Source organism: Lepeophtheirus salmonis, chromosome 8 (assembly GCF_016086655.4).
Source record: "Lepeophtheirus salmonis chromosome 8, UVic_Lsal_1.4, whole genome shotgun sequence".
Classification (NCBI taxonomy): domain Eukaryota; kingdom Metazoa; phylum Arthropoda; class Copepoda; order Siphonostomatoida; family Caligidae; genus Lepeophtheirus; species Lepeophtheirus salmonis.
This window is the reverse complement of record NC_052138.2, coordinates 25,641,914-25,663,768: the sequence shown is the minus strand read 5'-3', so window position 1 is coordinate 25,663,768 and position 21,855 is coordinate 25,641,914. Positions and strand designations below refer to the sequence as shown.

The following is a 21,855-nucleotide window of genomic DNA, read 5'->3' as shown; positions in this document are numbered from 1 at the left end:
AACTCCTGAAACATAAAATTACTATAAACATACATAAATAGAAACTCTATCGATTTTCTAATCCCACGTGGAAACTTATTCGAACAATTGTAATCGATTGAGTCGAGAGATCTCTCCTCCTACTACAATAATAAATACTTCGCTTTACAAAGTTATTTCTTTGTTATTAAAACTTTGGGATAATTTAATTTCAACTATTCGCTGTCACTGTCTTCAATTTCGAGATAGAAAGAGATGTCATATGACGAAGCGGGCAAACTTTTACAATGTAAAGAAAACAAAAAATTTAGGTAATTTAGACGACCGTAAAAATAGTTAATGCTATAACTATAAAAATTCCAAAAAGTAGAGGACTAATTGCCCTTTGGCTTCTACGGTTTCAGAGTCACTGTTTGAAACACACAGTTGGTTGAATATTGTTAATTTCGACCTTTTAACACCCTGCCCGAGACATTTTCGTTAATACACCAAATATCCAGATCAATGAATTACAAATGGGCAAGTTAAAACCAAATTAAAGAGAGAAAATAATGAAATATAAAGAAAATATTTCGTATTTTCTTTCAAATAAAAATCTATTGTATAAAAAAGAAGCTACAAAATATCTAAGACCAAGACTTTCAAGAGAGAAGACTAAAAGAAAAAGGATCTAGAGCCAGCAGCAATAGTTGTAAATGAATATAAAAAATAAGACTAGATACTGCATTAAAAAACTATCTAATTTATCCAGAAACAATTTTTATTGTTTACCATGTATTTACATTTGACTACAAACAAAATTCAAACCATAAAAGAGATTATTAAAATTAAGTTTTTTTGACTGTTTTTTCAAGGAATTGGAGACGCTGTGCATTGAAACAAAAACCAATTAAAGCATAAAGTCATATAATAAATAGGAATAGATTAATATTTAGATGTAATGTATCACAAAGTCTTGGAAAAGGCATGTAGTAAAGTAGAGGGGATTAGATAAACGCTTAATTTTGATGAATTAGCTAAACTTTAAAAAAAAAAAAGAGAATGTGATGATCTTACAAATTAAAAGTGGCTCACCATAAATGTACCAAAGCGACTTCCATCATGCGTGTAAAGAAGATTTGCATTTTATAATTTTAAAACTCAACAACTCTCCTTGTCAAAATGAAGATGTTTTGTTATTTATATATTTAAAAATGTCTCTTATTTGTAGGGTTGAAAATACCAAGATAAATTAGATTTAGAAAGCACAAAAATGCCTAACGTCGTAGGCTCCGTTCTGTTTGATAACTAGTTGCCAACAAGAATCCAACTTCATAACGCCCTTCTACTTGAAGCTCTTGTCCCTATTCGCAAAAACTAGGACAGCCAATTTCCACAGGCCTCTATGTAGGCCAAATTTATACCCCCAAGCCTGTTGGCCTTAAAAAGAACAGTTGGTAGTCACTTGGCGCTATGTCCGAACAGTAGGGAGGGTAGACGCATAAGAACTTCCTATCCGATACCCCAGAGCTTTTGGTGCGTCATCAAAAAATGAGTGCGGCCTGGCGTTATCTTGATGATGCCCTGTTGTCTCCTATTCAACAATACTGTCCGCTTCTGTTCAATCGCCTGCATCAAACGGTCGAGTTGTTCACAGTCGCTCAAAAAAAAGAGCGAGAGAAAAATTGCTCGAGCCACTGATGTGCAGCACGAACCGAAAGAGTATCATCCACGTTAACATCACAAATTTTCTTGGTCTCTTTTGACACATTTTTCCGTTTCAGGCAGTAAAAATGTAAGATATGGGAATTTTTTTCTGAACACACAATAATTCACAACTGAACCAGCCAAGCGCTAAACTGTTCAAAAATTTTGTGTAGTATACACTCACACCTTTACAATGCCTCATCGCATGATCTTTGTGACTAAAAATAAATAAGATATAATTAAATTTTTTTTAAAGTCGGGAAATACGAAAATGACTTTTTCCCCAACCTAATATATTATATTGTGTAGTTTAACTTAGTATAAATAAGAAATGAGTATTAAAAAAGTGATTAAATTATTGGTTTACATAATAAAAGTATTCGTGCGAAATTGAGTATACATGAAATGTAAATGCAACCAAATATTTTATAGGCATATCAGAGTCAAGTATAGCCTTTCTAATCAAATTTTTTGGAATTAATTCAGATATCTTGGAATGTTTACTATGGTTTTAAACCAAAAGTATAAAAAAAGATTCTGAATATGTTATGTTTCAAAAAAAAAAAAAAAAAAACTATTCTAAACAAAATTTTAAGCAAGGATTTTTTTCTTACCATATAGTTCATCGACTAATATTGGTCAATTATGGGTTTGTATTCAAATTTATGGGATATCTTGAGGCACCCAATAATGTTAACTATACAGGGTGCAGAAGCAAATTTTTCAAGTCAGCAAAACAAAACTTTTTGGTTCAAAAACTCAAAATTTTATTAAATTATTTGAAAAATATATATTTAAAAAAACTGTTCGCACATCACAGAGGATGCACCTTATTGATATACCCTTAATTGGCAAATCTTCTTCTCAGGGCAGTTGGCACAGACCTTAGAGATGGTGGACTTCTGGTGATCTACATTTCGGTGTTAGTTTACATTTGTGATACCATCGATAGCACCCCATCAAAAGTAATCAAGGGGTTTAAATCCGGGGATGAAGGAGGCCACAGATCCTTGGACAAGAAATCAGCAAAGATATTGAAGCTCTGAACGTCCCTTTGTTTTTAGCATACTGGATATTGTGGACGGTCCTCACATTGACCCCAACAATGGCAAAGATGTATTTTTGGGATATATGTCAGTCGAATACTTTTTTGCCGCCTGTTCACTCATTAAGTAGCATACTCAAAAGAAAAACTCCATCACAACACGCAATTGCATAAACAAAAAAATAACAACACATCATACTCAAAAAATGCATTAAAATACAATTAAAACAACTTGTAATGTTTGCTCTCATTTTCGTTTAAAGCCTTCATTAATTCGTCAAAGATTACAAATGTAATGCTCACTCAATTTTAAGAAAAATCATTCAAATTTGCTTTTTATGTTGACGGGGTACATATATCCATCGCGTGTTTTTTTGCTACATCCTTGAGAATCAAATATATATATATATATATATACCTCTAATAGGCATATAATCGTAATGTATATATAATATTATTATCGTCTCATGATTAAAAAAAATCCTCTCAGCAATTTATAAATGTACCTATATTTCAAATGCCACATTATGTTTTTTTTTATAATATATTTGCTTTTTACTTTTTTTATGGATACATTCAGAGTTTTCAAATTTGTATATCAAGGAGTTTTTTCTTACTTTTTCTATAAAAATATAAAATTAGGGTGTCTCAAAAAAATATAGTACAGTCAACCCAGGTCAAATGGCCTCCTGATATAAGTTTATCATTGCACTAAGCGACTATATCTAGTTCCCAATCAGGAATTTCATTAGCATAGAAGAAGATAATACTATAAACCGGTATGTTAAGAAAAAAAAATTGCTGTGGTCACCCTGATAATTTGAATAATATTAGGGAGAAGAGCAGCTTAGCTATCATGACGTTTAATCTAATTAGCTGTGAGCTGCCATGATATGAAATAAAATAAATAAAAACCCGACTCCGGATCTAGTAATGATAATCACAAGCGCGCTTCTGTTCACAATTCAATTTTGTGTGCGCTCTCTGACTCCCGCTCTTGCTCAATTGGGTGCTCTTTTTTTATAGAAAATACTAAGGTTAATAGAGATACAAGGTTAGACCATTATGTAATCGGGCTTGCTAAAATTTTCAATTTGATGTATCATACCGACTGCTGGGCAAGATAGGCAGATTTTGACAAAACACGCAACCACTCTTAATCTATGACGTCTGTAGGAAATATGTTAAAAGAATCTTTTTTCCTTTCATCTCTCCTCGTATTGTTCTTATCGTTCTGATTATGATTAGTATTATTTAATATGATATATGTAAAGTACTGTTTCTATCTTAAGTATAAATAGCTATGATTTCTTATAACTTGTCATAGCAGTCCATAATATGTATTAATAATAATATAACCGTGTTCCTTATATTGCGTTGTATTATTTCCTCACGCCTTCTCTTCGTTTCTCTCGGTCGTCCTAGATTCCTCTAATTAAATAGATTGTGTTTAGCAACCTCGTCATTAGACACAAAACGTCACTATTGGTATAATTTTCAATTTAATGTATCGTACAGACTGCTGAGCAAGGAAAACAGATTTTGAGAAAACACGCAACCACTCATACCCTATGACGTCAATATTAAAAAGTGTGGTGGAAGTCAACTATCAGTTGTACACACGTTATACCATAACCTTGTATTTCTATTAACCATTTCCTTAAAATTTTAATGAGCAAAAGAGGGATTTAAAATTGTGAACACACTCTTGCACATAAAATAAATAAAAATGTAAACGCCTGCAAGATTTCATTCATTTAACATACAAGCTTGTTATGATTAATATAACGGCACATATATTCCGGCATCAATTTTATGTAGTAGATTATCTTCCATTAAAGTAGTATATTAATGATATACGTGGATATGAGATATATAAGGATATGGAGTTTATATATTTATATACTTTATTCTACACGCGGAGAATACAGAATGAATCTCATATTAATATATTATTATACACAAAATACACACGGAATATTTATACATGTCACTAAACCTATAGCTATGAAGATATATATATATAACAATATTATATTTGACCCTGTGTATATTGGACAACAAGAAACTTAAAATAAATAGGACAGCCCTGACAATTTGAAGAATGTTTTGGAGGAGAGCAGCTTAGCTGTCAATACGTTTTATAAGATCAGCTGTAACAAAGGGGACAAAAAGAAGAAAATCAACGAGGAGATTAGTTAGAATTACTTTGATGTCGATTCTCAATTCTACTATGAATCCAACAAGGAATTATAATTATATCTCCGCAACGAATCATCCAAGCTACTCTCCATCTTTTATGAGCACACACGAATGTTGAATCAGGTTTTGAATATAATTGAATGTAGTAAAAAAGGAAGTTCACAACTCAAGAATTAAATAATAATGACAAGAACTAAGGGACCGGAAATTTATTCTTTGATTACCAATTCCAAAAAAAAAAGACCAGATAAAAAGGACAAACGATTTACATAACTAAGTATTACAATTACTACATCTGACCTAGGAATTGTCTTTGAAGTTCATATACATAGTTATAGTTGTAAAAAATATGACGGTCGTTCCTACAGAAGGAAATGTATTTAATGTATATGAACTGCTAAGACGATTCCTAGGTCAGATGAAGTAAATGTAATACTATGATGTTTACTTATGCTTAATCAGTGCAACTCCATCTGACCAATTAAAGGAACAAAAAAAATAATAACTTTAACTGTGTCTAGGGACCCACTAACATAGGTACATAGATTTTTGTTTTTTTAAAGTTCATAAGCTTATAAGATATATAAGGTTCATTCAATTTGTACTTTATTTGTAAGAAATTGTCTATTTATCTATATATTTAACTTATTTATTTTTCTGCAAAGTTATCAGTTTTTTTTGTTTATTTTACATTTCTATAACAAACGGAAATAAATTGTGTATGGATTTTTTCCCTGTTAAAAAGTTAGGTTTTGTGAACTTTTGTAAGAATATTTCAAGTAAAGTTTTGTTTCCGTAATCTTGATAATACCATTAAAAATTATTCTTGTTTTCTTCAATCAAAATATAAATAAAATATTGTGTTCAAACAAGAAAATGAGATTACTCATTGATAGTTTTTATGGTTAAAAGGGTTTTAGGAAGATTTTTCCACAGGAACATCGTAAAAATCGTCACCCCAAATTGCTCTCTGGAAAATTGTACTTAGTAGAAAATTGGCTGCCAGAAAATATATTTCGTATACTCGTCACTTAAATGATGAGGGAGCAGGAGCACAGGACGCACCGTGAATTGTATTCTAATAATAAAATATTGTACATTGAACGAGAATCCTTAAAATATGAGATCAACATCAGCTTTACATGTATATACAACAATTATTATGTTTATTCTGCGTTATTTTTTCATATATAATTAATGTAAAAATGTATACTTTATATTAAACTATGGAGTCCAAGTTCCCACCTCCGACAATAATTTCTCTGAAATTATCCATTTATTATTATAATAATAATCAATAGATGATAAATGTATAATTTAAAACTCCGGCCTAATCATTGGTTGGAAATTCAAAAAGGAAAAATCAAAGAATAAAATAATTCATTTTTTCCCCACAGCAATTTTAGAGTGTGAGCTAGGCGTGCTTCAGTAATCAGTGATTACATTATATCTCCTAAGGCTAACTTTCGCATTTCTCTACTTGTTTTAAAAGCTTTAACCCTTTCAGACCCACAAGGAAACTGTTTTACATGTGAAACATAACGAAGCAATTTATATCTCTTACCAAACATAAAGCAAGATTACAAGCATACAAACGACCAAAGTTCGATTTTCTATATTTTTCCTTGCACAGTAAGCACATCTTTTTCATTTCGTTCAAACTCCGGAAAATGTCCACTATGATTGTCCATTATAACTAGAAGATCAAAGAAGATTCTTAGATAAAATAACTGAATCTTAGTGGTATGAAGCAGTTCTTTGATCCATGAGATCGACTTTACCATGCCTTTGTTGTAGACCTTAACAATTGTAGGACAAAAAAATTGTGAATCTTTCGTTCAAATAGACTTTCAGCAGTTTTACTTGATGTGCCTTATCACTCTTATCCTCTTTGAGATTTTCATCAAAGTGAAAATTTGGAAGTATCATAATAACAACGTAAATGTTGGCTTCAGGACTCAATGAAGCATACTATGCTTTCGTTTCTGCAATAACCTCTTCATCAGCTATATAACTTAAATATCAGAAACATGTAATAAATTGTCTATGTCCTTTTCATCAGTACTGTCTGCTTCGTCTAAAATGCTAAAAATTTGGTCACTAATAGTGCTGCTAAAAAGGTTAAAATATTATTTTTCCATTTATGAACTCCTCCAAGGTTACCTTGAACTACTCTACAACTTAATAATTTAGTATTCATAATAAATATTTGTAGGTTCATGTATTACTTGCTAATAAATAGTACTTTAATATGAGTACTCTAAAAGGACAAAACCAAAGATACCTGTCTCATCCTAAACAAATTTAAAATCTAATAAAAAGATAGAAAAAAAAGTTCCTTTCAATCCAATAGGCGTTTCGTACCACCGATTTCCCGAAAAACCTTGCAAGAAGGAAGGCTTGGATTTTGGCATGTAGAAGAAAATACGAATTCAATGACGCCAGAATTTGTGCTCATCATTTAGATCCTTATTGCTTGATAATTTAAAAACTTACTTTTGGCATTATATTTTGTAGAATATCGCTTAAGAAATATAGAGTAACCACAATTTTTTACTTTTTAAATTTAATATCATACACAAAATTTTTAAATAAACGGTGAAATCTTTGAATGACAAATAACAAAACATATATCTAATGGATACCCTTGAGGACACTCTTGTTCGAAAATATCTTCAAGTTCGTGCAGTGATAATATTTTTTTAAATAAATTTATACAAACTTATCTTCCATTTTCCATTATAATGTGATCTTTTTAGTATTTGATGATTCACATATATTCTTTCTGTAGTTTATAATTAAAAACCATTGCTACCAAGACAATATTGAGATATTTTTTCAAGCCTTTTCTGCAAATAAATACAATATTTAAAACCGAAAATAAAGAAACCGAAAATCAACATGAACACCCTGACAATTTGAAGACTGTTTTGGAGGAGAAAAGCTTAGCTGCCATGACGTTTAATGTCATAAGCTCAGCTACAATACTCTTTGACGAGAAGGAAACATTGTCAATAATTTTTCCCATGTCAATCCTCAATTTTCCCTGAGTCCAACCTGGACTTACAATTCTAACTCCCTCCAAGAAATCCTTCTACTCTCTGTCTTTTAATACCATACTAAAGCTCATTCAGGTTTTGAAATTAATTGAATGTAATAAATAAGGAAGTTCACTCAACGGAATCAAATAATAATTAAGACAGCTGAGGAAAAGAAAATTCATTCTTCAGATTACAAATTCCATAAAAAGTGCAAGCTAAAAAATACTCACGATTTTCATCACTAGTTAAAAATAACATTAGATTTTCACTGATTGTAACACTTAACATTTTCGATTTATCCATTTTCTGTGATTTGGCTAATGTAGGGGCAATCTTTGGAACCATAGATAAGGAAAATATCCGTTATATTATCCAATATACGTATAGGAGGATAAATAAAACCATAGGGAATAAATCATTAAGAATTTCATTCATCACACTCAAAACACAAATAACCAAACAAACAAAAATTTAGTCTAATAATTTTTTCTATAAAAAAAATGGAGAAAAAAAAATAACTTTTTCTAAAATATGAAAAAATATATAAACAAATAATAAATATATATTTTTTATTGATACAATAAGGGTTTCTGATTTAATTAAAGAATGTATTCGTCATTGGCATTCTATTAGCATTATTTTTTTGAATCCAACATATCTTCTAACTGATTTTCCCATTCAGTATTGTCCTCCTCCTTTACTACTTCATACTCCTGTAGTTCATTCTCCAATTCAGCCTCAATTTCATCCTCTGGAGAAACCTTGGAAAGTTTTTTCACGTTCTCAGTCGCTTCATCCATATCCTTGGAACTGGTTTGAAATGAGTCTGATACAAACTCTTCATCACCCGAGGGATCGTCAATGGGTGTTTCCGTAGCTTCGATATGCTTTCCAGTTTTAGGGATATGTTCTTGGTCAGTCACAACATACTCTTGAACGGATTTCAACTCATAGCACTGTTGAATCAAACTTACTCTATAGAAGTAGTTCTTCCAAAAGGATTCTTCATTCTTAAGCTTTGGAACGATTCTATAGCGCATAAGTTGGAGGTTTTCATCTTGTGCAAGGAGACCCTCAGCAATTCCTGTAGCTTGAGAGTAATCAAAATCAAAAGTAACTCCAGCAGGTGGATCAAAAAGAAAGTTTCTTTTATCCGAGGAAAGAGCCATAATTTTGTCCTTCAATTCTGATTCATTCTCATAGCCTAACCATGGAAACATTCCCTTATAATAATTACGGAGCCTTTGAGTTTCTAGATTTTGTTTTACAATTGCATCTTGTTCTTTGTTCATTTCAAACATGGAATGCTCGTTGGAGTAAATGTTCTCTTCTAAGGTCTTTTTGGCCTAGAAACATATATTTGATTATAAATTATGTATGTTTTTATAGATATATCAATAAATAAAGCCTCTTACAAATGAAACATGGAGTAATTATAAACGGTTCGGAACCTAATTACTGTCCCCAAACCTCAAATTGCATTTTAAATATGTATTTTTTTTAATTGACTTTAAGCCCTGCCCCATCAATTATTTCTAAATATGTTATATTAATAGCTTCATACTCGTCTACCCTAAACAATAAAGCTATAAGGCTAATCTAATCAAAGGTACATAATTATCTACGAAAATGTTTGAAAGAAATGTAAATTACTAAAATAGTCATAATTATTTGCCTTCTCAAAGACGGAATAAGCAGAGTCGACGAGGGAATACGATGACTCAGACTCCTTCATTTCATCAGAGGATGCACTTTTCGTGAATCCAACTTTGCACATAGCAGCAGTTAAGAATGTTGATAAGGGATCGTAGTCATCTTCTTCTTCCTTATCATTGCTTATCGAATCTTCCTCTTTATTATCTTCTGGAAGATCCTTAGGATCCAAAGTTTCTTCTTCCTCATCATCAGGTCCAGTTGCAAAAGAGAAAAATGCAGCTCCTTCAGAAGCCTTACTCCAAGCAGATCCTAAAAAGGAACTGACATACTGAGCTCCGACCCCAACTTTCTCCTTTAGATCCTCTTCCAGGGTTTTAGTTGTTTCGACTTCTGTCATAATTGTGTTGTTCTTACAAATTATAATAATTGGAAGATCCCTTTGTTTTCCAAATACAACGTAATTTTCCTATGATCTTCTTATAGACTTATGTCATTCTTCAGCGCACATATACACAGCAAATATACACACACTCTGTTTAATGTACAATAATTTTGACCAGGGCGCCCTCTATCCAATCAATTTGAAGCAGCTCACAAGATCTCAAATGTAAAAACTAAAAGAGGAAGTATTTAATATTCATTATATTATTAATAATTTATATATGTTAAAAATCCCAGTGCTGTACAGTCAATTCTCTTGCATAACTTAGACAGGGTATGATTTGAAATCTTCCACAAAAAAAGAAAGGCTGTGCTCTCAATGCAGCGAATCATCTTTTCAATGTTCAAGAAGTTCGGATATAATGAAAAACCCCTGAGATAATAAATAATAAAATGCGTTAAGCAAACAAATGCCACAGAATGTCCTTGGGACTTATACATAGGGGCGGACAGTAATCGAAATGTCGTTGAGGTAGACTGCAGCTGCACTGCTGGTAGTTGCAAACATATATTTAATATTATACCTCGTAAATTTTATTTATCAAGTAAGAACTGAATCCTTAAGGAATGAATCTTGCTTATTCAATTCATTCAAAAATAAATCAATCTTTTTTTCTATATAAATACGAAGGGCAAATTGACATGAAAGTTTGTTATTCAGCAACTGGATACAGTATTTGAAAAAAAAAAGTGAAGTTATTCCAAAAGCAGATTAGAATTTCTGCCCAGAAACTAAGGCATATTTAAGAAAATATCAAACTGAATTGACAATATCATTCCTTAAAGACGATGTTGCAGAATCCTTGGTAAGATTGTGAAATTTCTCTATAGCTTTGGCAATTTTTAGGAACCAGGATCTTGATTGGTTTCCAATTCATTGTTTTCTACGAATTCTTTTTCAGAAACTATCTGGGTAAAAAAAAATATATTCGGATTATATTTTAATAAAATAAAAACTTCAGCTTCAGCATTAGATAACAATTATATTAGCAACTCTCTAGAATCTAGATTTACCTCAAGAAGAAGAATAACCTCTGTTGCGAATGTATTCATTGTATATGGAGTGGAAATCATATATGAGAGCTATTATGTCCAATATATCAGTAAGAACCATCTTGATTTTTCTTATTGACAATTTTTCGTCCAAATTGCTCTGGATTGTGTTAAGAAAAGGATGAAAAGCAAATATATTCCCTGGCTTGGTGTAATGGATAACCAACTGCACAACAATATCAGCCACTTTGATACTTTTCTTTCAGCTAGGATTTCTCACATTTCATTATTATGTTTTCACTCATAATTAATCATTATTGTTGTCGATTGATTATCGTTTCTAGTTTCAACGGTGAGTCACTACTGCAATACTGAATAAGATTTTAAACGATAATTATTTCTGAAAACATTATGAAATGTAAAAAAATCCAAGCTTAAAGCAAAGTTTATATCATAAGAAAATATGTTTTCATGTTTTAATTGGATAGAGGGCGTCCTAGTGGCTATTCTTGTACATCAATTAACAATCCCTATATTTTATCTTCTCTCTGATATTATCTATAGGGACAGTTAAATGTACAGTTTTCACATTTCATCATGTATTCAGTCATAAAGAAATTAGTCATTAGGAATATTGAATGACTTAGAGAGCTCCACGATAATCATAGTTGACAAAATTATTGTAACTTTTGCAAATACTGTTAAGTATTTTCCTCCCCTGATAAAAAGAAAAAATGAAAGTGTCTATTAATTTGATGAAACAAAGGATTCTTTCAGAAAATTATTAATCTGTACTGAAAGATTCGTAACTACAGAAGTGGTGGAAGAATTAAAGTGAAGTAAATTGTTTCCAATTTCTTCAATAGAGACTAAACATATGGTTCATCAAATCGAAAAATAAATTGTTGTGAAATCATTTGGAAGTACACATAGAAATATGGTGTTTTCGCAGCTATAAACTAGCAAATCTAATGCTTAACTATATTTATGTGTATAGATGTAAATCCGGTGTGTTTTTTAGCTGGCCTGTTAATTTGTAATTGATAGTATAAAGAAAGAATTTTATTTTCTCTAACAGTTTTCATAATTATTTAATTCCTGAGTAGCAAACTTATTTTCCTAAATAATAATATGTATTACACCTTGATAATAATACTCACTACTTTTCATTAGATCAGTCACAATCAGCCTTGACAAGGGAGGAGGGGAGAAATATATAAACTAGGAAATTTGCTAGAATTACTCCGATGTCGATCCCCAATTCTACTCTGAGTTCAAAAAGGACTAACAATTATAACTCTGCAACAAATGCTCAGGATTACACTTCGTCTTTTATGAGCACACACGAATGTTCAATCAGGTTTGGAATATAAATGAATCTATTTAGGCAAGGAAGTTCACTACTCAGGAATTAAATAATAATGAAAACTGCTATGTAAATGAAAATGTATTCTTTAGATTACCAATTTAAAAAAACGGACCAGCTAAAAAATTCTCCAGATTTACATCACTGGATATAGGTCTCGTTAGGACGATTGCCCACTTGCAATTTAAAAAATAACAATAGTAAGAATATTCACGCTCATTTTTATATAAAAGGGCAGCACCCTGCTAAAAATTGCTTCATATGAATACTCTGCTTTGTCGTTTCATTAGCTATTATTCTGAGAATAAGGTTCATAATGAATTACAATTTCATGGAGTGGGACGTTTTCAAATCTACTGTAACGGATAAAAAACGTCGAAGTCAATTATACGTATTATATCTTCATTAAACATTTTGCTAATAAATACATTCGTTATACCCTCAAAAATCATAATAAAGCAGGCAGATGATAGTCACATCAGTATTTTAAACAATGATACCATATGTCTTTTTTTCCCCCTCCTCCTTGCACGCGTTTTTCTCTACAATATTATCAACTATAATTTATAACAAGGTTAGTCACCAACGATTTTAAGTTCTCACTTAAATTTTACTTACATTCGTCATTTGACTCCAAATTTTAATTTAATATCCAAAACTATAGAGAATAATTGAGAACCTAAATATATCGTTAATAAATAAAGAATCAATTGAACAAGCCAATTTAAATTACAAAGTATTCATATTTTTAATTTATCTTTAGAAGTTTCTATCATAATTATGAACTTAATAATTAATAAAAAAGAGTAGTAGAATGTAAAATAAAAAAAGGTTAAATTTATCAAAGAAAACATTAAATTGTATTTGAGATGCAAAAAGGTAACTTTACTGTTAAACATAATAAATATTTAATTCGAATTAATAAAGCATTGTTTATTCTTTTTTGTATTAATATATTTAATTAATAATATTATTCATTGTAGAAGTTCAAACTTTTAATAAATATATTAAGGCGTAAGCGGAGGGTTTGCAATCGTTCCCCCGATTTAGACAATCGCCTACAGATAATCTATATTAATAAAGTAAAGTTTATCTGTATATATGAATATTTTAATATTTGAAAAATAGGCATTTTTGATCTAAGAAATAACAACGTAGCGTGTATACAGGGTGTGTCGTATATAATGATCCCTGATGTATATCATATTCATATTTCGATCCTAGAAATTAAAAGTAGTAATATTAATAAAGTTTCGCAGGGGTTTAGGATGTAACATCGAGCGTGTATACAGGGTACATTGTATATAGTGATCCTTGATGTATATTATATACCTATGCAGTATAAAGATAAAAAAAGGGAGCATAATATACAAGAAACATAGTGTTATATTGAACAAACGAGAAAACTGTGCTACATGATTAAATGAATAGCTATTACATATAAGTGATTCTCAAATCCCGGTTCGCAAGCTAGTTCTTGCCCAAGATTACTATTACTTGGCCCACAACCAAATATATGTACAACAGAGTACAATATTGTTTGCATAACAAGAGTCCATCTTTCTTAATACTGGATCTGTAGAGCAGATAAGTTATAATGATATAATCAAAATTATGAAATAAATTAACAAGATTTTCTCCCATAAAATGTTACTTCTGAGATACCACAAATGGCGTCATTTAAAATTTTTGGTGTGATGCATGCATTTTTTTCTTCCCTTTCATGGAAGCTATGTAATTAATTATAGAGCAATATTCATGAAGTCTCATCTTCTCTTAGCAAATAAGTAAGTTGTCGCGTAGTCAATTATATGCGTAAATACTGATCACGTGGTCTTCGTTTCTCATAGTTATAGAGATAATATGTTAACCATCAGCCTGAAAGACATTGTTTTGCCACTTTGGGTAAAGTATGTCTTTGGAAAACAATAAAAATGGAGATGACATTAAAAAAAATATGTACAGCACTAAAGAATGAACGGCGTTCATTTTTGAGTCAATATTCAAGCTTGGTATATTTAATAAAAAAAATTGTACAAAGCTTAATGTGTTAAAAATGAAATGAAATTGTAGTGTTTGTTTCTTAATTTTATTGTCTCTAAAATTTAACAAAATGAGGATTTATAAAAATCAATAAGCGTAAGATTTCCTTCTAAATTTTTCCTCAAGTTTTTCCACTTGCTATTTTGCAAAGACATGATTTCCTCAAGCATGTTATACAGCTCCTCCTTTTCCATGATGGTATCTGAATGAAGTTTCAAGAATAGACCAAGATATGCTTGAATTGATTCGAAATTGCGATTGGTTTTAAGAGCAGCTATTATCATTTTCAGAAATTGAACCATGAGTTGAATCGATCCTCCGCCCTCTAGATGTATAAAAAAGAAGTTATTACAAACATACATAAATAATTTATTTTTATATAAAATTACCTGGAGCCAAAGATGTTATTTCAATATCTATGGCAGAGGGTCCTTTAGTTGTGAGATCGTCGACCAACTTTATTAGTCCTTCATCCTTTATTTCATTTATCAATTTTTCTCCAAATTCAGTGTAATCAACAATAGACACCGATGGTTCCGTATTCTTTTCATTATCTGTATTTATTTTAGAAGAAAGATCAAAAGTTGTTGTTAAACCAGACACAGTCGGCAAAAAGAAAGGAGCTTCTACAGGCTTCTCAATTTCCCCTTTTGATGGTTTATTTCTTTCTTTAATCAATCGCAAGGATAAAAGGTTTTGCCATCTAGAAGAGGGCAAGTTTGCCAAAGTAATTAGATTTTGATTGATTTGAGAAGGTGATTCAAATTCAATGTCCAGGTCAACTTCCATCATTTCTTCATCTTCTTTTTGATTCTCAATAACCAAATTCGAAGACTCCATCATTGAGGGTAAAGAAATGACACGAGGTTTAAAGTCTTTAGAAAGTGGTTGAATGTTTACATGTTTGTATAAAGAAACGTTAGACCATAGATAAAGTCCAAGATCGTCAACATGAGCCGTAACTAAGGAAATAATGATTAAATTACATTAAAAAAATAATATTAGTTTCTATACCAAGAAAAGTTCCTTTAGGAGAAAAAGCGAGAGATACAGCAGGTGTAGGAGTAAGAAAATGATCAATGATATTTCCAGTTGGAATATCCGCTACTTTAATTGATCCATCTAAGCTAGATGAAACCAACATTCTCGAATCTGAACTGAGAGAAATATCCGTTATCTGATTTGTGTGAATATCTTCGAATCTTCGGACCAACTCTTTAGTGATGATATCAATTATAACTATAGAAAAGTCTTCAAGAGCACAGACTAAAAGATTAGAATCTCTTTGTAGCTCCATCACAGATATATCATTAAAAAGAGATTTCTTAGATACAAATTTAAAATTCCTATAAGTAAAAAAACAAAACAAAATTATGTTATAATTAATGAAACAGATAAAAGACTAACTTAAAAGACCAAAATTTCAATTCTCCTTCATCACTCGCAGTAATAAGTCTTTGATTAAGACCATCTGTGACAAGGCTGCGAACACGTTGCTTCTCGTACGCCTTTATACCACCACGATGCAAAGCACTTTGAAGATTAAACCTATCAACATGTCCAGATTCATAACCAATTAATACAAAATTACCACAAACTGAGAGGCATAAAGATGTCGCTTTAGTTGATCTAAGATCAGCATCTTCCAGGAATCGCGGATGAAGAAGCTTTTTTTCATTCATTTTTGCGTTATTAAATGACCAAGTTGAAACTATATTCGTGGAACGATGGACACAAGCTATATTATCCCATTCCTTTTCACGAGTTATTTCCGTCGTGAAATCTAAATAAAATAAAATTTTCAAAAACAAAGTCAAGGCCATACTTAAGGAAACAAAACATTTCACTAACCGATAATAGGCTTCATCCGCACAGGATTTTCATTCTTTTTATGTTTTTTAGCAATTTTTCTACTGTAGGATGCAACACCAAAGTTTCTGTTAAGAACATCCGTTTCCGTCGAAAAAGATCTTAGAGACGAATCTTGAGAAGAACTAATGATAGTTTTTCCTTTAAAAAAATTAATTAATATTAATTGAGAAAAAATTGTATCGGATCAATATTTTTAGATTTATATTTAAATCAAGTAGTATTTACCTTGAGCACCATAGAAACGAATTTTAATAGGCGGCTTAGCATGTCCTTCCGAAATTCTCAACAGTCTACCTCCTCCATCCGTCATATCAAAGATCCACTGCTTCAATGAATTATCAGGTGAGCTTGTGAGCAATAAGGGTTCTCCTTGAAATGTTTTCAAACCAGTAATCGGATGATTTGGATGTGCATCCCTCATAACAGAGCTAAGTGATCGTTTTTCCAGGTCCCAAAGAGCGATATGTCCAAGATTAGAGCATGAAGTGAGAATTGGATGTCCATCCGTCCTAAATGCTAACCCAGTGACAGAGCCCCATTCTTGGTTAAATTTGACAACAGTTTCATCAAATTTCAAGTTATGAACATATATTTCACCCGACTCTAGACCAACTGCGACTACATCTACAGCAGGTGCTTGCTCCAAACATAAAACTGGAGAATTCCACCCTTTAAATTTGTAAATTCTTTTCAATGTTCTAATGTTCCACAATTGTAAAGAGCCTTGGCTACTCCCAAAGAGGACTTTATTAACATATGTGGCTGGATGAAGAAGGGAAGATATTGCAAAGGTATCATGAGGAAATTCCACTTCAGTTTCACATTTTTCCGCCTTAATATCCCAGATCCTTAGATTGGATTGTTTGTCAATTGAAATCAAATGTGGTCCAAAGGGTAAGAGGAGATGAACTGGGTAATTGTGATGGCCTTTATAGACATGTTTGAGCTCCGTTCCTCTTCGCCAAGCGTAGATTTCCTTTCCAGCGGCGGCAAAAACCAAAAAAGAGTCTGAAAAATGAAAGAAATGTCATGAAAGATGGGCTTTTCGAGAGTCTTTACAAAAACTCACCGGCAGATGTAGCCGTAATGTTTTCCGGATGAATCTTACTAACAGTTAAAAGACGGAGTTTTGATCCTCCATATGTATGAAAAACTCGTCCAACAACAGTCACAATTAAAGTTTCCCGACGACGCTTCACGTATCTCACAATCAAGGGTATATCATTGCATACATTTCCAAGGGATCGATAGCCTCGAAACAAAACACTTCCTTTCTCATCATCCGTTCCCATTGCTAGAGAATTATAATAACAATTCGGTTAGAACATTATTTAACAACAATTAAACACGTGCTGTATATTTACTTCAATATTTGTTAGTTTGTTTATAATTTATAAATAAGCTGTATGAGTGAGTTCTTCATCTATGTCTGGAGTGAACCAAGGTTCAATCACTTAACCTCATGCTATGTAATTTTTATGGTAAAAAATCAAATGGCAAAACCTAATTGACTTTGTACAATATATTTCCATTTTTTTTTATCAGTTTCAGAAAATCTGTGAGAAGTCACGTGGTACAATTAATATATCTTCCACCAAGACAACATTATTGAACGGAAATAAAAATGTTTTTGATTTAAAAATGGAGTAAGTATTTCAATTTGGGAGTAATAAAGATAGTTCCTTTAATATTTTTCTATAAGTCAATTACAAAAAAATTATCAAAAGTACAGTTGAAATTGAACATTTTATCTGTTAAAGTTAGAAGTCATCTTTTTGGTGAAAGATGTTGTATATACCAGGTCAATTGAGAAGTCCCAGGCCTAACATATAGATGACGCTACTAGAATTTTAAAAAAATTGTTTTTTTAGTAAGCCCTAACCCTCAAAAGATGCATTTAAAAATTTGAACGCTGTTTGATCATTAGTTTATGAATTATAGCATTTTGAGTGAAGCAACTTTAGTTATTGTGAAAAAATGGATAAAAAGGAATTTCGCGTGTCAATAAAATATTGTTTTTTGAAGGGAAAAAATACAGTCGATGCAAAAACTTGGATTGATGCCGAGTTTCCGGACATTTTCCCAGGAAAATCAACCATCCAGGATTGGTATGCTAAGTTTAGACGTGGTGAAATGAGCACCGAAGACGGTGAACGGACTGGACGCCCAGAAGAGGTTGTTACCGACGAAAACATTAAAAAAATCCACAAAATGATTTTGAATGACCGTAAATTGAAATTGAATGTAATAGAAGACACTCTAAAGATATCAACTGAACGTGTACATCATATGATGTATTTGGGTATGAGAAGGCTCTGTGTAAAGTGGATGCCGCGCGAGCTCACTTTTAAACAAAAACAACGACGAGTGGATGAATCGGACCAACGTTTGAAGATGATCAAGCGTAATAAATCCGAGTTTTTGCGTTGATATGTGACAATGGATGAAACAACGTCTGTATTTTGGGATGTACATGGAATAATTTTCATTGACTACCTTGAAAAGGAAGGTTCATCAATAACGACTATTTCATAGTGTTATTGGATCGTTTGAAAGGCGAAATTGCCGAAAAACGGCGGCATTTGAAGAAAAAGAAAGTGCTGCTTCACCAAGACAATGCACCTTGTCACAAGTCAGTGAAAACGATGGCAAAAGTCCATGAATTGGGCTTCAAATTGCTTCCTCATTCACCGTATTCTCCAGATCTGGCCCCCAGCGAATATTTTCTGCTCTCATTTCTCAAAAAATGCTTACTGAGAAGAAATTTTCGTCGAATGAAGAGGTGATCGCTGAAACTGAGGACTATTTTGAAGCAAAACAACTACAAAAATGAAACTGAAAAGTTGGATGATCGCTATAATCATTGTATCACCCTTGAAGGGAATTATGTTGAATAAAAAAACTAAATTTTGCCAAAAAAATGTGTTTTACTATGGTAGGACGGGGACTTTTCGATTGACCTGTTATATAACTTAAATCTTTTGTAGAGAATTAAGAACGAAAGAGAGGATCGAAGGGTTGAATGATGATTACTTCATTAATAATATTAATATTATAGTAGACAGTATTGTGTGAGTCCCATTTTCATTTTTTCACAGAATACTATCAATTAATTTTGCCATATAGCCACATATTTACTATGTGTTTTTGAAGGGCTGATTCGAAGATATTCATTATTATGAGTATTTTTAATATTTTATTTTAAATTATGAAATTTATACATCACAGTATTTTGTATATTTTTAATTATATGATAAACCAAAAATACATTTAAAAACTAAATGAAAACACTCCAATTATTTATCCGGAAAATTTATGATTTTTTATAGTTTTATATGATTTAGTATATTAAATTATTTTATTAAGTATTATTACAAAAACTATAATTTAAAAAGATTTTATTAAGTGTTTCAAGAATAGTTAGTTATTTTTTGATGAAAAATAATGGCAATTCAATTACTGCTTAGCAAAATGATATTGATCTTCTAAGAAAATACTTTCCAGGATTTACTTCTTAAAATTTATGTTCTATTCAAACATTTTCAATGATTATTACATAATTAATATTAACCTCAGCAAGATAAGCAAATGTGAAACCATTAAACTAGCTACACCTCAGTGTAAATGTGAAAAGGTAATTATGAATTACCTTTCATAGATATGAGATACCACTTTATTAGATCCCAGGTTCCCTCCAGATATTAAAAGAACTCATTGGTTGTATACAAGGAGGACTTACAACTTTTTTTAATTTACAAAACCTTTAGACGCGTGGAGGAAAGACTTGGAATTACTCAGCAGTCAGCCGAAGGTGAGAGAAGAGAAGACATGGAACTGCGTGGAAAGGCGTTTCATTCATGGTCATTTTGGATGGATCTCTCCTACGGAGAAATCAGATATATGGATCCTTCCTAGGAATATCCAAATCACTCGCCTTCTGATATTCTCTTCAAATGTCAGTGTGTTCAAGGGATATCGAATCTTAAGGCGAGATACAGGATACTTTGAGCAAGAACTTGAATCGGTTAATCTCATCTTCTTAATGGAAGGATCGATCATTGTGCAGTTTCCTCTTCATATTAAGGTCTGTGATAGTGACATCTGATCTCGTGAATCATTGTATTTATACATAAATTCCTCCAGATCTTCTACGGAATCATCGTATAAGAACTAAGAAGTTCCATTAAACGACAGAATAATCGACTGAAAGACCGAGTGACGAACAGAGAGAGTTCTAATCCTTCATGCACTGCTCCTTCTTTGAATTTCTTGAAAGGGAACTTTGCATAGTCTCCTATTGGACTTCGTGATACACGGTCTATACTGATAATTATAAAACACTTCAAGCGCACAGCTTATTTCTTTATTACTTGTGAGTCTCTTGTCATTGTAAAATAAGTTTATTATTCTACACTCGTAAAGATAAAGTGTTTCTCCTTTCTGATATTTTGGTCTTCAAAGCATTTTCTTTTCTGCTTTTACATATAAATAGTTATTTAGAACTCTTAAGTGATTATGTGCTTAGCAAAATATATATCAGGCCTATTAACTTCTTTAGACTTCTGTTGGAAAATCTACATGCCATTGGAATTCCCAAACTTATTGAGTCGAGAATCATCATTTAAACAGTCAAATTGATTGTGACCATATTTAATATTATTCTCGAAAAGATCTAGGATCGCCACAGAAATAAATAAATAATTAAATTTTTGACATACTGACTAATTATAAGTTTTTTAACTAAAAACAATAGCTAAAATGTAACAATATAATAATACGATTTTTGTTTGTTCTTTTATATTCAGGTTTTCATTTTATATGCACAAATTACATAAGAAATAAATGAAGGAAGAAGTATCACGTAAAATAGAAATAAATGTTTTAGTTTATAATTATCCTTAAAAAACCTACCTTATCAGACCTACATATTAAGAATAAAATCCATCAACATACAAAATTTGGAGCACACATACAAGTAGAGAGCAGACAAGCAAAAAATAATAAACCATCAATAATATTCTTCAAAATTCCCCACTTATGAGTTCTCTGTTATTTTATTTTTTTATCTTATTGATTAATTTGGTTTTATTTTGGACATGCAATTGCTATTTCGTTATTGTGATTGTTGTCAAACGTAGAAATTTCAAAATCATTCCTATTATTATTTGTAGATCAATTATTGGGCTGTATTTCAAACTGTTCATAAGCAATAGAAAGTAGGGATACCTAAGAAAATTTGATTTCCCTAGTATTATTCAAATAATAATTAAAATATATATCTCTGGAGAGAGTAGTATAAATTACAAGGGAACAGAGGCTTATTCAATGCATCATCTTTGTTTCTAATAGCAAAATCATTTCATTGAACTTTATATTCAAGATAAATGAAAAAAGATCTTATTGTAAGTTTATGTTTTTCACATGAGCATTTCATGTTTAGTACATACTATCCATTTATTCTTAATAAATTATTGATTTCTTTGCTATACTGATGGTTTTTTTAATATAAATTAGAGACTAAATTACTTTTT

General features: G+C 31.3%; 2 protein-coding genes and 1 long non-coding RNA gene across 4 annotated transcripts; 1 reads left to right on the top strand and 2 right to left on the bottom strand.

Annotated features, from left to right (window-relative positions):
• Positions 1-8,364: 8,364 nt before the first annotated feature.
• Positions 8,365-10,741, bottom strand: LOC121122732 (Synapse-associated protein 47kD). Its single transcript, XM_040717767.2, has 3 exons — positions 10,575-10,741; positions 9,629-10,223; positions 8,365-9,299 (listed from the first exon to the last, which is right to left on the bottom strand). The coding sequence occupies exons 2-3, from the start codon at positions 10,004-10,006 to the stop codon at positions 8,589-8,591; spliced, it is 1,089 nt and encodes a 362-aa protein (XP_040573701.1). The 5' UTR covers positions 10,007-10,223; positions 10,575-10,741; the 3' UTR covers positions 8,365-8,588.
• Positions 10,742-13,955: 3,214 nt separating this feature from the next.
• On the top strand, positions 13,956-14,365 carry LOC139906117 (uncharacterized). The gene is made up of 2 exons (XR_011781400.1): positions 13,956-14,196; positions 14,260-14,365. It is a non-coding gene; the product is annotated as an uncharacterized lncRNA (long non-coding RNA).
• A 119-nt stretch (positions 14,366-14,484) lies between these two features.
• Positions 14,485-20,696, bottom strand: LOC121122549 (WD repeat-containing protein 36). 2 transcript variants are annotated; one of them, XM_040717572.2, is made up of 8 exons: positions 20,064-20,696; positions 17,394-17,618; positions 16,550-17,332; positions 16,304-16,462; positions 15,860-16,235; positions 15,467-15,798; positions 14,842-15,414; positions 14,485-14,777 (listed from the first exon to the last, which is right to left on the bottom strand). In XM_040717572.2, the coding sequence occupies exons 2-8, from the start codon at positions 17,614-17,616 to the stop codon at positions 14,515-14,517; spliced, it is 2,709 nt and encodes a 902-aa protein (XP_040573506.1). In that variant the 5' UTR covers positions 17,617-17,618; positions 20,064-20,696; the 3' UTR covers positions 14,485-14,514. The 2 variants fall into 2 exon arrangements, with proteins under 2 accessions (XP_040573506.1, XP_071746526.1); XM_071890425.1 differs by lacking the exon at positions 20,064-20,696 and adding an exon at positions 17,689-17,761.
• Between the last annotated feature and the right edge of the window lie 1,159 nt (positions 20,697-21,855).

Bases quoted from the DNA above. Each gene is read 5' to 3' on its own strand.
- LOC121122732 (XM_040717767.2), bottom strand. From the start codon at position 10,006: ATGACAGAAGTCGAAACAACTAAAACCCTGGAAGAGGATCTAAAGGAG. The intron at 9,300-9,628 runs GCAAATAATTAT...ATATGTTTCTAG, and splicing joins CTTATTCCGTCTTTGAGAAG to GCCAAAAAGACCTTAGAAGA.
- LOC121122549 (XM_040717572.2), bottom strand. From the start codon at position 17,616: ATGGGAACGGATGATGAGAAAGGAAGTGTTTTGTTTCGAGGCTATCGA. The intron at 16,236-16,303 runs GTTAGTGAAATG...TATTTTATTTAG, and splicing joins GCGGATGAAGCCTATTATCG to ATTTCACGACGGAAATAACT. The intron at 15,415-15,466 runs GTATAGAAACTA...TTATTTCCTTAG, and splicing joins TCCTAAAGGAACTTTTCTTG to TTACGGCTCATGTTGACGAT.